At 50.5% G+C, this 16,636-nt stretch overlaps 1 protein-coding gene across 4 annotated transcripts in view; it reads right to left on the bottom strand.

Annotated features, from left to right (window-relative positions):
* Positions 1-16,321, bottom strand: part of RNF165 (ring finger protein 165) — a 55,427-nt gene extending 39,106 nt beyond the window's left edge. Inside the window, exon 1 of one of the 4 annotated variants that reach the window (XM_032095896.1) lies at positions 16,177-16,321. In XM_032095896.1, coding sequence (XP_031951787.1) covers positions 16,177-16,237 — 61 coding nt within the window. In that variant the 5' untranslated portion in view covers positions 16,238-16,321. Of the gene's footprint in view, positions 1-10,532; positions 10,964-16,176 lie in introns of those variants that run through there. The other 3 variants (XM_032095898.1, XM_032095895.1, XM_032095897.1) reach the window with 3 other exon arrangements.
* Between the last annotated feature and the right edge of the window lie 315 nt (positions 16,322-16,636).

The following is a 16,636-nucleotide window of genomic DNA, read 5'->3' as shown; positions in this document are numbered from 1 at the left end:
CACGTTGTTATTGCTGAGGCATTTGGGAGGTCTGTAATAGCTCTTTTGCTCTGTAGAATTCACCCTTCCTGAAGGAAAACATTTATTCCACTCAAATACAAATAACAGCTAAATACAGGCCGATCAGTTTAATAGTGCAGTTATGCCTATTAAAGTGACTGTAAAACCAACATCAAGGCATTTCACATTATTTCCCTCTCAATGACTCCAGATCTCATTCACTTCGACAAATCCCCTACTATGGAGAAGTGGCCACAAATCTCCACAGCCCTGTGTCAGGTGGCATGGAAAGAAAGTTTCTGTTGGACTCAAAAATTTTGTCAAGATCTATCAGCTAAAGAAAACCTATTGATCAGAGCAGCCAGATAAGGAGGTTGTATACGTAATGCCAGCAGACAGGTTTTCCCCCAGGTCAGTATTTTTAAGCATTATTAAGCAGTATAAGCAGTATTTTCATAGAGGAGAAGGGGTGTGAGTCACTCTTCCCACTACTGTAGTGAGTGACCTTGGGAAAGTGCCTCCCCTTGGATTTTAACCTAATAATGTTAGAGCTATTATTTAAAAAATAGTATTAATTCATGTCTGTGACGTTGAGAAAGAATAGAGGTTTTTGTTTTTCATCCAAAAGTCTCAGCTTTGTCAGCTTTCTGTTGCCTTTCCAAATATGTTTCCTGAAGAAAGCAGAGACATCTGATCAAGTTTTTATGGCTAAATACAATTCTTCAGACATGGTCTGTAACACATTTCGTCGAGAGTGACCACAGAAAGGAGGGTATGAAACAGAAATCTGCTTTTCTCCACTCACGTTTACATTTATCCATGAATTTTACCTACAAAGGAGCAGAATCATCTGCATTTTTTCCTGTTCCCTGAATTTTACACCCAGTGGCCTGGAAGACAGTCACTGGTGCATTGTACATGTGGAGAAATGAAGGTAGGAGATCAAAACAGGGACACCTTCCACTGTCCCAGGTTGCTTCAAGCCCCATCCAACCTGGCCTTGGACACTTCCAGGGATCCAGGGGCAGCCACAGCTGCTCTGGGTACCCTGTGCCAGGGCCTCACTGCCCTCAGCGTAAAAAAATTTCTGCCTAAAAATGATCTTCGTACTCGACACCTTATGGGACAGCTGGGACAGATCAAAAACCGTAATGAAAATAATCCTAGATTTTCCACTTATACTGTCAGTTCACAATGCAACTGGACCTTCAGAGAGAGCAGAAAAAGATTACAGTAGTTTTTCTCCCCAGTGCTAACTGCTGAACCCCAGAGAAGACTTCTGCCTGGGTGGAAATAATAGAGCACAAATAACACTAACCCATGTAATATCCACTGGATGGGAGTTCTGGCAGATACCAAGTAGAGGAGAGAGAAGCAGCAATTACAAAGCAGTACTTCAGATTTAACCCATTTTCCCCCAGATTTCTCTGGGGGAAAAAAAGTAACATCTGTTCAAGACACAAAACCTGTTGACTCCTCAGAACTCCCAGTTATATACAAAAAGGAATTAAAGTTGGGATCTGAACTTCTTGGTGATGTTGATTCAAGGCTGGTGCCTCTAGAACCTCAGATGAGCCACACGCTGCATTTCTAAAATTTTTCTGGTCTTTTGAGAACGATGGACTACAAATCATCTAACCCTGCTCCTCCATTCAGAAGAAGCATTTTGACCAAGAAAATCAACCCAAGCCCCCAGTTAGGTGGTCTGGGCTGGCGCAGAAATTGTCCAACATTTGGCAGCTCTGCAAACATCGAGCCCTGAAGAGGTGTCTGCAGGCTCTCCCCAAGCCCTGAATACCCTCACACAGGAACCTGGTGGGCAAAATCCTAGTTCCTGGCTTTTTTGTCCATTCAGGATGGGAGCAAATGGCCTCAGGTTGTGCCAGGAGAGGTTTAAACTGGATATTAAGAAAATATTTCTTTGCTGAAAGAAATTTTCAGGTCAGACCTTAGAATGGGCTGTCCAGGGCAGTCATGGAGTCCCCATCCCTGGGGGGGTCTAAAAGCCCTGTAGATATGGCTCTTGGGGACATGGGCCAGTGGTGGCCTTGTCAGTGCTGGGGGCATGGTTGGACTCAATGATCTTGGAGGATTTTTCCAACTTTAGAGATTCTACAATTCTATGATTTTGCAGTGGGATCACCCCTACTTTTTACAGCAACAACAAAAGCTGTGTGGATGGCAAACTTCCTCTGGGACCCGAGTTCAGACACGCTCCCAAATGCCCCATTTTCTCAATATCAAGGGGTGGCCCATTCAGAAAGGTGCCAGCCCTGCAGAGCAGCTCACCAGGCTGGACAAAGGTCTCCTTTCCTCCCAATATTGCAGGGACCAGCCAACAACCACCTCCATCCCCAGCCTGGAAGTGGAGACCCAGAGTCCTCCTGACCATCCCCAAGCTGCCCCATCAAGCCCCAGACCAGTGTGAGATTTCTCTCTGTGTTGCTGTTTTTCCTTGACTTTCTGGTCCATCACCTGCTGCCCTAAGAACCTCTTGAGCTTCTCTCTGTGCGTTACCCTCCCTCCTCCACTGTCACCCAGCACTTCCACAACAGAGCTCTCCCACAGATGAAAACTTGCCAGGAATTTTAAGCCCTGCTCTTTGGAGAGAGACACCTTTCTCTCGCATGGAAGGTGGTATGCACTGACAGACAGAAAAAGCAACTCCTACAGCTGATGGGCTGCACCCCACCCAAACCCAAACTTAGATGTGGGAACAGATCCCTCACCACAGGCACTGATAGCAACAAATCACTTTTCATTGGCTTTTTGGTGCCTGAACCTTGGCAAACACCTCGCATTTCCACGATGCTGTTGTGCTCTGGGCTTTCATCACTTTTCTTTCTTTCCTTTTAATCTCAAAGTCTCATTATATTTTTTGGCTTTCTCAAAGCTCCAGCTCCCTGGCGTGATGCAAAGTGTGTACATCATGGCATCACTAGAAAAGGGCTTGTTTTTTGAGGGAAAAAAAACCAATAGCAAGCAGGATCTGGGACTATTCATGGACTGGAGAGGAACATTTCAGCTCAGGGGGCAGGGTGCCCACCCTGCACACCCACCTGCTCCATTAAACTTACCTCCAACAGGCTGCATTCAAAGAGGACTCCCCAAGAGCCTCTGCAGTGGTGGTAGCTCCAAGCAGAGGCTGTTGTTGGGTGCCCTGGTACAGCCCTCCTCCCCTGCACCACCCTACTGCCAGGCCCTGGCACCTCTCTGATGCCCTCTGCCCCTTGTGCTGGCCTGGACGTCACCTCCCCCTCCCAGGGACGCTGCCAGCCAGTCAGGTTTCTGCAGAGCATGTCCATCCCTGTTTCCCATTTAAATTGCAGGGCATTGGGAAGAGGTCCTTTCCGCTTCCCCACTCCCATCACGGGGCCCAGAAAACTGTGCCCAGTTGTGCCATTGCAGCAAAGAGAGGAGGTCGGGGAGAGGAGAGGCCCCAGTGCTCCCTGCTCAGTGAAAGAGCAGCAGCCCTTTAGCACAGGTCCTTTCTGCACAGCACCCATCCAAACCACCTCCCCCACTGAAAGCAGTGTTTTCTAGAAGTGAGGCTGGAAGAGGGATGTGTACCAAGAGCCCACTTGGCACCACACCACGATGTTCCTTTCCCTGGCCAGATAATGAATGCAACTGTTCTTTAAGGCTAGTTATGAGAGAGATCTGCCCATCTCCGTGCTCCCAACACCACTTATTACGCCATCCATCACAGACATCCCCCAGGGCAGCAGCCAGAGGATGGGGCTTGCTCTTCAGCCTCCTCATCCCTTCAGCCCATACGGAGCTCTCAGGGAGGTCTGGACACGTGGAGAGCAGTGCCTTATCCTCCCCTACACCAACACACACTAGGCCAGTGTGCTAAAGCACCTCAAGTGTTTTAAGCAGGTTTGGGTCCCAGAGCCAGCACCAGCCACGAGGAAGATGTTGGTGCTTGGAGAAGGAATGTGAAGAAGGAGCAACTCGAGAAAACCGCTCGCATCCATGGGGGAAATCATGGCAGATACTGTAACACATGGTGGGAAATGAGAGAGGTGAAGGAGGAGAAGTCAAGTGAAGGTAATACCAAGGGTGCTGCAGGCTAGGAGGAGGGTTAGGTTGGATATCAGGGAAAGGCTCTTCCCCAGAGGGTGCTGGGCACTGCCCAGGCTCTCCAGGGAATGGGCACGGCCCCGAGGCTGCCAGAGCTCCAGGAGCATTTGGACAGCGCTGCCAGGGATGCACAGGTTGAATTGTTTGGGTGTCTGTGCAGGGCCAGGGGGTGGATTTGATGATCCCTGTGCGTCCCTTCCAGCTCAGGTGACTCCATGATTCTCTGACTACTCATCCAGGCTCAGAAGGCATTCTCTGAAGAGCAGCAGAAGTTGTGTCTCTGCAGAGACGCAGAGGACGAGCCTGAGTCTGACAGTGCTGAGGCTGGCCCAGGGGGAAAAGACCTCCTTCATGGCTTAGTTTCTAACAGAAAAATGTCCAGTGAGAGATGCTGGGCTGTGGATAAGGAATCCCAGAACAAGGACAGGGGTCCCACAAGGTCTGTATGATGCCTGAGTGTGCTGGTTTGGACTGTGGTAGAGTTAATTCCTTTTACAGTAGCTGGTACAGGGCTGTGTTTTGGGTTTGTGCTGAACACAGGGTTGATAACACAGACATGTTTTTGTTATTGCTGAGCAGGGCTTGCACAGACCCAAGGCCTTTGCTGCTTTTCATGTGGCCAAAATAATGGTGGCAAAGATAATATAAAGTGAGGGGAAGAAGGAGGAAGGGAGGGATGTTTGGAGTGATGGTGTTTGTCTTCCCAAGCCACTGTTACGTGGGAGGAGGCCCTGCTCTCTGGAGATGGCTGAACACCTGCCTGACCGTGGGAAGCAGTGAATTAATTCCTTGGTTTTGCTTTGCTTGTGTGCACGTTTTTTGCTGTCCCTATTAAACTGCCTTAATCCTCTCAAAAGTTTTCCAGCTTTTACCCTTCTGATTCTCTCCCTAGTCTCACTGGTGGGGGAGTGAATGAGGGGCTGTGAGGGGCTGGATGGGGTTAAACCACAACGAGCCACTGCAACATACCCCAAAAACTGCTGTGAGCTTCCCAGATATTGAGGTTTGGCCCTTGATTTTGCTAAAGGGGCTCAAAATCACTTGTTGCAGGAAGAGCAGAGAGAACACCAAGAAAACACATCTGGCTTCTCTAGCAGCATCCCAAGTCCTCTCAGGAGGAACAGCTTTCTGTCCAAGGGAACATGCCTTCCTTCCCCCTGGAACACATCCTATTTTCCTAAGCCTGTAAGTACCTCCTGGCAATATTTTCCTTCCCCAGGACACCCCAGCACGATCCAGAAGAAGCACCCGGATGGCATCAGAGCCATCTGGATCTGGCAGTACAGGATGACCCTGCAGGTGACCAGGGCAAGATGATACATCCTGACCTCCACAGTGTCCCTGTGGTCCCCTGGGGCAAAACACCCAGGATTTCCACTGGCAAGTGTGTAATCACACGTGCCAGACAAGTTTTCCTGCTCCAAGCAAACAAGGCCATGGCGAAGGTGCTGTTTGTGTCTGCAGGCTGGAGGAGAATCACAGAATATCCTGAGTGGGAAGGGAACCCACAAGGATCATCAAGTCCCGCTCCTGGCCCTGCACAGACACCCCAACAACCCCACCCTGTGCATATCTGGGAGCATTGTCCGAACCCTCCTGGAGCTCTGGCAGCCTTGGAGCTGTGCCCATTCCCTGGGCAGTGCCCAGCACCCTCTGGGGGAAGAGCCTTTTCCTGATAGCCAGCCTGACCCTGCCCTGACACAGCTCCAGCCTTCTCTGGGTCCTGTCCCTGGTCACCAGAAAGGAGAGATCAGAGCTGCCCCTCTGCTTCCCCTCATGGGGATGTTGAAGACCACAGTGAGGTCTCCTCTCAGTCTTCTCCAGCTGAACAGACCAAGTGCCCTCAGCTTCCCCTCACACAGCTTCCGCTCAAGGCCCTTCACCATCCTTGTGGCTTTCTTTGGATGCTCTCTAACAGTTTAATGTCTTTTCTTACATTGTGGCACCCAAAAGCGCCTCCTCTTTCTGTAAAGGGCCAGCTACACTTTGTGACCTCCCACATCATTCCAGGACTCATCTCAGGCATTAATTCTCTTGATTAAATAAATTTGGTAGTTTCACAGTACAAGAACACAAAGCCAGTCTATTCCTGACTACTGCATGTTCCTTCAAGTGAGTACAAAACACCTAACCCACCTCCAAGATACTGAAAAGATTATGTCAAAGTGAAACATTTGTGTATGAAAAACCCAGCTCAAATATTATGATGAATTGTTTTTATTCCTTGCATCCAGTTGATGCTGTTTCATTTTCTGTCATAAGATAGTATTTCGCTTCTGGGGTTGTGGCCTATTTCATCTCCCTTCAAATGAACCATTTAAAAGCATCTCCCCACCCTCTCATTTTGCTGAAAAACTCCAGGACAATATAAAACCAGGAAAATAAATTTTCAGCCAGTGAACTGGAAAATAATCATAATCATCAAAACCAGATATTCCTGTTCTCTAGTCCCTGGCAACTCAGTTCAATAGAACTGCCACCAGCTGAGCTGCTGGCCCACCACCCACTGCTCACCCATGCACTTCCCGGGTGCTATGGGGAAAGGACATTCCTTGCCTTGGGGGCCAATATCCATGCCACACCCTAATTTCCAGCTCACAGTTTGAAGGAACAACCTCGGAGGCAAGAGTCTGGCCACCACTGGTCAATATACTGCAGGAGGAAGTCAGGCTGAGCTGAGCAGCACATTAAGGACAGAGATGGGTTTTGCTGCTACTTTGATAAACTCAGGAAGGTACAGCATCAGGAAATCATTTAGACTGAAAAGACCTCTAAGATCAAGTCCAACCATTCCTCAGCACTGCCAAGGCCACCATTGATGCATGTCCCCAAGTGCCACATCCACATGGCTTATACATCCCTCCAGGGATGGGGACTCCAACACTGCCCTGGACAGCCTGTTCCTAAGCTTAATAACCCTTCACATGAAGGAATTTTCCCCAATATCCAACCTGAGCCTCCCCTGGCCCAGCCTGAGGCCGTTCCCTCTCCTCCTGTCCCTGTTCCCTGGGAGCAGAGCCCGGCCCCCCGGCTGCCCCCTCCTGTCAGGGACTTGTGCAGAGCCACAAGGTCCCCTCTGAGCCTCCTTTGCTCCAGCCTGAGCCCCTTTCCCAGCTCCCTCAGCCGCTCCTGGGGCTCCAGCCCCTTCCCAGCTCCGTTCCCTTCCCTGGACACGCTCCAGCCCCTCCATGTCTCTCTTGTCCTGAGGGGCCCAGAGCTGTCCCCAGCACTGGAGGTGCCTCAGCAGTGCCAGCACAGGGGACGGGCCCTGCCCTGGGGCTGTGGCCACACCCTGGCTGGCTCCCAGAGAGCATCTGCTACAAGCACTGAATCCCTACTTCCCAGGAAGTGGCCAGACATCACCCGGCAATGGGAAGTAAGAGAGTAACTCTTCTGTTTTCCTTTGCAGCCTTTGCTTTTGCTTTATTAAATTGACTTTATCTCAACAACTTCTTTTCCATTTCATTTTCTCCCGCCTGTCCTGAGGAGGCAAGTGATGGAGCACCTGGGTGGGCACCTGGTGTCCAGTCAGGGTCACCCCACTGCCCTGGTGAAAAGAAAACTGCGGTTTCTGCAGGAGTTTCCCACTCAGCCCAAGGAGGGCTGAGCAAAACCAGCTCCACAAGTGCTTTGGTGCACAATGGATAACATTTTCTCCCTTCAGGCTCGTGGCGATCTGCCTGTAGCCCCTTGATCTCAAAGGAGGCTCTGCACAGAGGAGCAGGAGAGAGTTTGGGGCTGCCAATGGGCTTTGCAGGTTGCCAGCAGGGGAGGGGACCTTTTTCCTACAGGGTTGCATGCCATGAGGCATGCATTATTAAACAGTAACAACTTTGTAACAACCCCAAGCCCGCTAATGTCCTGCTATCTCTGTGCAGGAAGCCTCCTCGTTCCTTATGTCAGCCCCAGGAGATTTGTGGGATATCACAAATAACAGCTGGTCAAGATAAGGTCTCTCCCAACAGGCTGCTTGCTCCCAGCATCTTGTAAAGCCTCATCCTGACAGACCTGAATGGACCAGCGCCTGGAGCTGCTACATCTCCTCTGTTTTCAGTCCAATCTTGCTCTTTTCTAGATGTTTTGAGCAAATATTGTGAGGTTTCTCCATTTTCATGCCTTAGACACCCATCTCCAAACGCTCCCAATCACCCTCACCTACCATCAGGGGAGCACAGCGACCAAAGGCACTCAGTTTTGGCAAAGCAAAACTTAATCCACTCCCTGTCCCTTCCAGCTCCTAGCACGGAGGGAATCTCTTAATTTCAATTAGGAAAACCCCACCAAGGAGCAGGGGAGTTGTCAGGGTCCCCCCCCCCCAGTGGTAACACAAAACCAGGCGCGCCAGCAAACAAGATGTTTATAGCCCAGTGATTCATAATACTGCAGAGTTTGCAGGAAACACAGCACCATTCATGGTTAAGAAATTCTCTTGTTTTCTGCTAAATATATAAAATAATCACTCATCCCCTGAGCAGCAGATGCAATTACACCTAGTATTAGCCTCGTATGCCAACCACTATAATTCTGGTGCAGCATGAAGCTGTTTCCCAAGGCTTTAGAAGTCCCTTAATCTGCCTTTTGACGTCAAATGACAAATTTCTTGCCTGGGATCATTAACGGGATGACTAATGAAAGCTGATAAGTGAATTTATAAATGAAATTAAAGATATTAATATTATAGGCCAGGCTACAAGAAAGAGAAATGTGGATCTAGCAAACCACAACAAGAAGCGTGGTAATCTGCATGAGATTTACAGCTCCTTTCCTGACAGGCAAATGAGTGGTATTTTCTGCCTGGAGGTTGTGGAAGCTGCCAGGCTTGATGGACACTTCTCCTGAAGCATCACCACCCCCATTACCTTCAGACGCTGACTGAGATTTAAAAAGCTCCTGCTCAAGTTTAACTGCAAATGCCAAACCAGGGATTAACACACCCCAATAGTCTTTCAAAGATAACTGCACCACCAAACCCTCCTGCAAACAAAATACCTTTACACTGTGGCCAGTTTGATGCCACCTTCTTCTTTTTTTTTTTGTCTTTTAAGAAAAAAACACACTTCAAACTAGATTCTCATCTTATTCACTCCAGTATAAATGCCAAGCAACTCTTTTAAAAGCTGAGGACTTATTTTTTTGGGCTTATGCACATACAAACAAGTTCAGACCTTCCCAAATGGGTGTCCAACCCCACATCCAGGCAGTTTCATCAGGAACCCACAGCTCCTTTCTGACTCCAGCTGCTCCTCACTGAGGTGTGGGGCTCTCAGGAGAGACTATTTAAGTCTCAGCTCCCACTAGCTGATGATGGCCAGCCCTAAATGGACCAAACAACCTCCACTGCCCCAAGGCGCACAGGCAAATACAGACACCTCCTCTGATACTAAAAAGAAAAAAAAAAAACCAAAAAAAGAGAAAGCTTCCTTTTGTCTGTCGATGCCCAGTTTTCTAGCAGAGACAGCACAGAAACTGGCTAGTTGGGCAAGTGGTCATGAGTGGTGCCTCTTCATGCACCCACAGCCTCCAAAAAACCCAAGATCCTGTGGAAGAGATCAGTGCCTTGATCTAGCAGTGTGACTGAAGGAAGAGTCAGATGCCACCAGGAGAATGAGGAATCCCAGAGACACACAGGAAGCACAGCTGGGGAGAGGAGCACATTTGCTGCGGGGATGTTTCCCAGTCCCATCCTTCACTGGAAGAACCCAGGGTGGGGAGCAGCTGCAGCAAGACAGATGCCCCAGGGATGGTTTTTCTGAATGCCTTTTAGAGACCCCTCCCAGCCTGGAGAAAACGACAAGAGAATGTTTTCACAGCAGTTCTTAGCTCCAGAGCTGGACATATGGTTTGGTGGGCTGTCCAGTCCCATCAGTCCTGCTCAAAAAAGTCCCAGAAGGTGCCCGTGCCTGGTCTTCTTCTTGTTTAGGGACACACCTGCTCCTTGGACCATTTGGGAAAGGACACGTAGGGGTGGTGCACAGTAACAGCTCCACAGCACCACTTGAGCCTTCCAGAGGGAGGAAAAAAGAGGAAAACCAGCACCAGCCCATGGCTCTGAGTGAACTGAGGGTCACCCACACCTTGAGGTGTCACCTCCAGGCAGGGCAGCCACTGGGAGCAACTGGGACCACAGGGATGTGGTGAGAGAAACAGAGACACCTGGATCCTTCCCCCAGCTACTGAAACTCTCACCCAAACATTTCCCCACAGGCATGTCCTCGCTTCACAGGCTCCGAGCCCACAGGGCTGCCCCTTACTATCTCCAAAACCTGCACCTTTGCTGCTCCTAGCCCTTCTTTGCTCCTGACCCCACTGGGTGTAGTCCCTCAAACCAGAAGCTTTAGTGATATTCATTAAAGAGCCACAAGCCACACACACAGAGCTTTCCTGCAGGCACATTCTGCAGCCTTTAAAGGGAGGGAGAGAAAACAACAGAGGTTAAGGACACTTACCAAGAGGGATCCACGACAGCATGGGCCAACCAGCCCAATCCAGCTGGGGCTGGGAAATGCAAAGGACCATCAGGCAGGAAAATGTGTGAGAAAAGGTCCTGGGAGACTGCAAAACTGAGCAGAGGAGGAGCAGAAAGGGTTAAGAAAAGGTGGAGAGGAGGCATGGAGAAGACAAGGTTTCCCTCCATCCTGGCTGCTGCTGAGCTCTCCAGCACACGAACCCAGTCCCTGCCATCACCAGGACCTGTTGCAAGAGGCTGAGGAGTGATTGCATTTTTTTTTATTATTATTTTAGAGGGAGAATTTAACCTTTGTCAAAAGACACAGCTTTCTCACTGAGAAGGTTTGTGGATCTCCCATGGGGTCCTGTGCAGAGCTGCTTGGGAAGCCACAACCCCTTTGCCAACCCCAACTGCAGAGCAACCCATTCCATCTATCCAAACTCAACCAAAAAAGGGAGAAAATTACAATTTTCCCCACTTGGCGTTGTCCCCACTCTCACTGCTTCCCTGCAGGTCCCTGCCCTGGCCCCACTGCAGCCCTGCATCCTCCTTTTGCTTCCCAAACCCCCACATCAGCTGAAACACCTGCTGAGTGCTGACTTGCGAGTTTTGAGGACCAAGTTTGCCATAAGCAGCAGCTTGAAGCTCAACATTATGTACAACCCCTTTAGAGAAAAGCCTGGTGCTATCACCCAGCTCCAGGAGCTGCAGGGTTATGCAGGAACACCCAAGTACCATGAGATGCCCAAGAGTCACAGGATTTGGAAATGCCATCACACCTCTTCCAATTGCCAAAGCAATTCTGTTCCTGGGGGTTACGAATATTGAAGGCAATTTAACATAGGAGAAGACCTTTTGCAAATCTCCCCTTGGATTTCTCACTCATTAATTTAATGCCTCCCAAAACGAGCACTCCCAGGTTAAGGGTGGGAAATGCTTTTCTCTGCTGACCTGCTGCAGTGCCTGTTCCTTTTTGAACACTCTAGAGATAAGAACCTCTCCGTTGAGACACGAGGCGGCCCCAGTGCATGGCTTGGGGTTAAACCAGCATGTAAAGGGGCAGAAGTGGATGTCCATGTCCGTGCTACCCCCAAAAGAGCTGTACTCCCCTCTCCTTCCACCCCTACACCTCCAGTCGTGGCCACCATCCTCCCTCTGGTCAGTGGAGAGGGATGAGACAGTCCTGGATGTTCCACGTGCTCCCTGAGGTACCTTGGGGAGGGGGTTTCTCCTACAGCTTTTGGGGAAGCACCTGCCCCATCCATGCTCCATCCTCCCCTTTCAGCTAAAAAGGAGCTGCCTGGGTCATGAGCAGGGTTTGAAACAACAAAATGAAACTCAAGACTTACTCTAGGACAGTCCTTCCAGAAGGGTCACGGAGGAGGACTTGGGGCGACTCTGCGAGGACACCGAGGGCACCCCAAGCAAAGCTGGGCCGTGTCCCCACCATGTCCTCAGCGCTCCGTTCCCCTCCACCAGAGCAGCTCCAGGGTTTTGTGGCAGCCACACCCCAGCTTTTTCCCCGAGCTTCACAGCTTCTGCTGCTGCCTCTCTCGCGCACCAACTCACCGGTTCTTAAATAACACACTTCCACAGGGCCAGATCCGCACTCAGCAAGGTAAATCCAGATCAGCTTTCTTTAGACTTTGCTGGTAATTCCAAGCATGAGCAAAACGTGACCACTACTCGTTCCTCTTTCTCTTGGAAAGGATGGAAGCTGTGCCACCAGCCCAAACCCCATGTGAGAGACCCCTCAGCCCAGCTCCCTCTTGCCATCATTAAACGCACACAGATGGGTGTGAGACCTTTACACAGCCCTTACATAAACGAACCTCTGAGCCCGTTTTGTCTGTGCTTGGGATTATCCTTCTCCCTGTTACTGAAAGGAGTTATTTAAGGGAGACCAGGGATACAGGTTGGTGCTGGAGAGATGTCCAGGCTTTACAGAAATCACTGCATGTGCCTCCACACCCACAGCAGCACCACCAGCACGTGATCCGCCTTGGATTTCCTCAGCCCGAGACGCAAAAAAAAAAAAAAAAAAAAAAAACCAACCAAAAAACCAACAACAACAAAACCAAAAAAACAACACAAAACCAAAAAAAAAAAAATAATTTTCTTTGTACCAGGTGGCTTTTTCAAGACTCAAGCGTGGCTTTTCCAGAGTGTCAAAGGAATTAAGTCATTAAAATGTGGATGAGTTTGATGGATTATGAGCTATGAAAGCCTAGTGGTTACTGAGTAATAAGGCTGGGAGGTGGAGGAGGGAGGATGTTTCCTCTCGTAAGGATGTGTTTCTAACAAGACAGGTCAAAAATATGATGCGGATGATAAATTGCTTTAAAAGTTGCCATTAACCCAGCAGTTTTCTGCATTATTAGATTACCAAGGCATCCTCGGAGTGGGTTGACTCTGCCCTGTACCAGGGCTAATTTGCAGACTGAGACCTGGGGGGGGTTATTACGCTCACTGCAGTGAATCCCCGCTCCCAACAAAGGGGCAGCTGCCGGCAGGTGTCCGTGGAGGGGATGGATTTATCTGTGTCGGGATTTGGGGTGGGGGAGAGAAGAAGGGTTTGTTTTTCTTTTTTCCCACGCCATAACCTGAATCTCATTGTCTCACGTGGCATGGGGTTGGGGGGGGGAGGGGTGGGGGGGTGAATTTAAAAAGAAAAGGAAACAAAACAAAAACAAAAAAAAAGGGGGGGGGGGGGAGAGGGAGGAGAAAATAATAATAATAATTAAAAAAAATCACATTGGAAAATGATCAGCCCCAACAGGCATGCATGTCTCCCTTCATGCAAGCGAGAAGCACAGCCTCCCTCCTCGGGATGTGTACGGGGACATGTGTCAGGCACGGAGGAGCTCAGCGCTGGCCCAGGGCAAGGATGGAGCGAGAACAAAGGGCCACGGCATACACTACATCCAGGGGGGAGCAGGGGGGCACCCCGCTGGTGCTCATACAGAGGGGGACAGGATGGCCAAACAGTCACCGAGGTACACGGAAAAGGAAATATGGAGAAGGAAATCATAAATAAATGTTCATAGAGAAAACCGACCAAACTCAGGATAGAGCTAGGAGAGAGGTGGAAAGGCACAGCCTTGCGAAATGATGCGTCTCTGGGAGGGATGCTGGGGTAAAGGCAGGGCGGTCTGCAGGAGCCTCTGGCTTTTGTTTTGTTTGCCAGCGGCTCCTCGTGAAATTTTAGCGGGTGGGAACCACCGACCTGCTGAATTTGTCTTCCTCTCATTAAAGACCAATCACCAATCCTGCGTCTCCCGCCCGCTTCTGTGGAAATGTAATTAAAGACAAGATGCTCCCCCCGCCTCCCCTCCCAGCCCCATCTCCTGGCTTTGGGAGCCCTGACTTCCCTCAGTTCCTCGTGGCATCCAAGCCAAAACGGGGATGTTTTAGAGGACCATTTTGCAGACCTGGGAGAGGAGGTCTGCTGCAGGCACAAGGAGAGGTGACCACTATTATCATCGCTTTGCAGCCGCAGCAAAGCTGCTTGCTGCCCGCAATTCATCCATACCTCCATGCTTCCAATATTTTAAGGCTCCCCATGACTTTCTCCCCACCCCATAGTTTGCCTTTTCTTTTAAAATTTTTTAAAATTTATTTATTTATTTATTTTGACCAAATCGAGTTATATTCAGAAGATGGTGGGCCTGGAGGCTGCGAGCAGGAAAAATGTAGTTACAACATTAGCAGCTGGGACGTTTTTACGAGCCCTGCCTTGCAGGGGTCTAGTGGAGATATTTATAGCGTGCCAGTCGCCGCGGGACCGAGGCACGGCAACTTCTCGCCTGGCAGATGGTGGGCAGGGCGCTCGCAGGGATGTATATGTTTAAATATACAGCTTAAAGATTAGAGGGGGGATTTTTTTTTTTTTTTTTTAAATACAGGTTGGTTTGCCTCTCGTTAATCAGGAGTTTCGAAAAATAAACAATTCCCCCCATCCATCCCGAGGTAAGGAACATGTAATGTTGTAACTAGAATGAATAAGCAGCAGACCCTTCACCAATTTTTTTTTTTTTTTTGATTAATAATGAGGGATTGGATTTGTACATCTTTTTTTTTTTTTTTTGGCTATTCTGCAGTAAAACCGGAATTCTGCATCGGCACAACAGCAATACGGACTGTGCGCTGGGGAGCATGTACACACAGACTAATACTGAGGGTAGAGATGGCATAGGAGGTGGGGGGAAAAAAAATGTATTTAAAAGCCCCCATATCTGCTCTACAAGGGAGAAAAAATCCACTCACTCAAACCTCACGATGAGGGGAAAGCAAGGAAAAAATCTAAACAGCAGGATACGACAATAAATGGGAAAACAGCAATAGAAAAAGCACACTAGGTTAATATAGGAAAACTAGTTTCTTTATTGAGAGATCGTATATTAGTATTAGTGGAATCGTGTGTAACAATGTCATCATGCACACAATACAAAAAGGCAAGGCCCACCATGCTATGGAAGGGCAACAGAACAAAAGCAGCGTACACTGAGCAGATGTATAGGCTACAGCACATTACATTTCAGCAGGGTATGTCTCTACAGAGAGATTTACATCAGAAACTAGGTAATGTAAAAAAATACAGACCATGCTTTAGTTTTAGTACAAGAAAAAAGGTGGAGATACACAACCAAAGGATATTCGGTACAGAAAAAATTACCCACAAAATAAGAACAGGAAGTAATTTAGCACAGCAGAAAAAAATGTTATCCCTGTTTAATGGAAAACCATTTTGCCAGTCGTCTCTTTCGGCAGCCCAGTTTTTTGGGGGGTGCTAGGCGGGTTGGGGGTGCGCCGGCGGGACGGGACACTTGTGGCTGCAAGGAGGGACGGGGCCAGGGGCGATGCCCGCGGGGACAGCGGTGTCACCGCGGGGACAGGGATGCTGCACCCCCCGCCAGCGACTGGCGGGGGTACCTCAGCAGCTGCTTGACCACACACATCCCGCTCCCCAACTCTCTGCCAGCCCGATTTTCGGAATCGCGGCCAATCGCTGCGCTTCCCCTCCCCAAATTTAATGTTTTTCGGAAGGTTTTCAGCAGGGAGGTGGGACCAGCTGATCCCACCGCGGTCCCTTTCCAGTCTCAGCCGCCCCGTGATTGTGGGGTCTGGCCGCAATTTGGGGGCGTTTGCCCCCACCCCAAAGAGACTCTGCGACGACGACCACAGCAAAACGAATCCACTTAACAGGAATTTACAGTGCAAATGTAACTCAGCTACTACACAGGATGGAGGTACAAAAATGGCTGTTATCGGCTACAGCTACGCTGGGATGGCCTGGTGGCTACGGCGGGGGGGGGGGGGGGGGGGGGAGGGTAAATTAAAAAATAAAATAAAATCCGTGAAAGAAGAACGGGGTGGGGGGAGGGGGAAATGGATCTACCGCAGAGGAGATGGGAGGTGCGGGCGGGAGGGGGGTCCCAAAACGTGGCGTGTGTGGGGCGTCTGGCGCCCCAGAAAGGGGAATGCCGCTGGGCTGGGTGAGGTGGGCTGTGGGGAACGCTGAGAGGCAGCCCCCCCCCCCCCCCCCCCCCCCCTTCCTGCCGCCGGGGACCCGGGACGCGCCGCCCCCCCCTCGCCGCCGTTAGCGGCCCCGGGACGCGAACCCGCGTTGCCGGGAGCGGTACCTCTGTTGCGCACGGAGCCGAAGACGGGCAGCACCAGGTATCCGACGTGCACCAGGACCATGCTGCGGCCTTTGTGCCCCCCGGACGCGCCGGCGACTGGCGGCGGCCGCGCTCGGCCGGCACACAAAGGGGCGCGCGGCCAATGGCAGCGCGGGGGCCGCCGCCGGGACACGCCCCCTCCCGCCAGCGGCCAATGGGCGCCGAGGGCGGGGCGGCCCGCGCGCGAGGGTGGCGCGCGCGCACGCGCGCAGCGGGGTCGCGTGCGCGCGCATCCGCCCCGTCCGTCGGTCCAGCCGTCCGTCCGTCCATCCATCCGTCTGTCTGTCCGTCAGTCCGTCCATCCATCCGTCCATCCATCCCTCCATCTGTCTGTCTGTCCGTCCGTCCAGCCATCCATCCATCCCTCCATCCCTCCCTTCCTCCGTCTGTCCGTCCGTCCAGCCATCCATCCATCCTTCCA

The sequence above is a fragment of the Corvus moneduloides genome, chromosome Z (genome assembly GCF_009650955.1).
Source record: "Corvus moneduloides isolate bCorMon1 chromosome Z, bCorMon1.pri, whole genome shotgun sequence".
Taxonomy (NCBI): Eukaryota; Metazoa; Chordata; class Aves; order Passeriformes; family Corvidae; genus Corvus; species Corvus moneduloides.
This window is presented reverse-complemented; position numbering and strand designations above follow the sequence as displayed.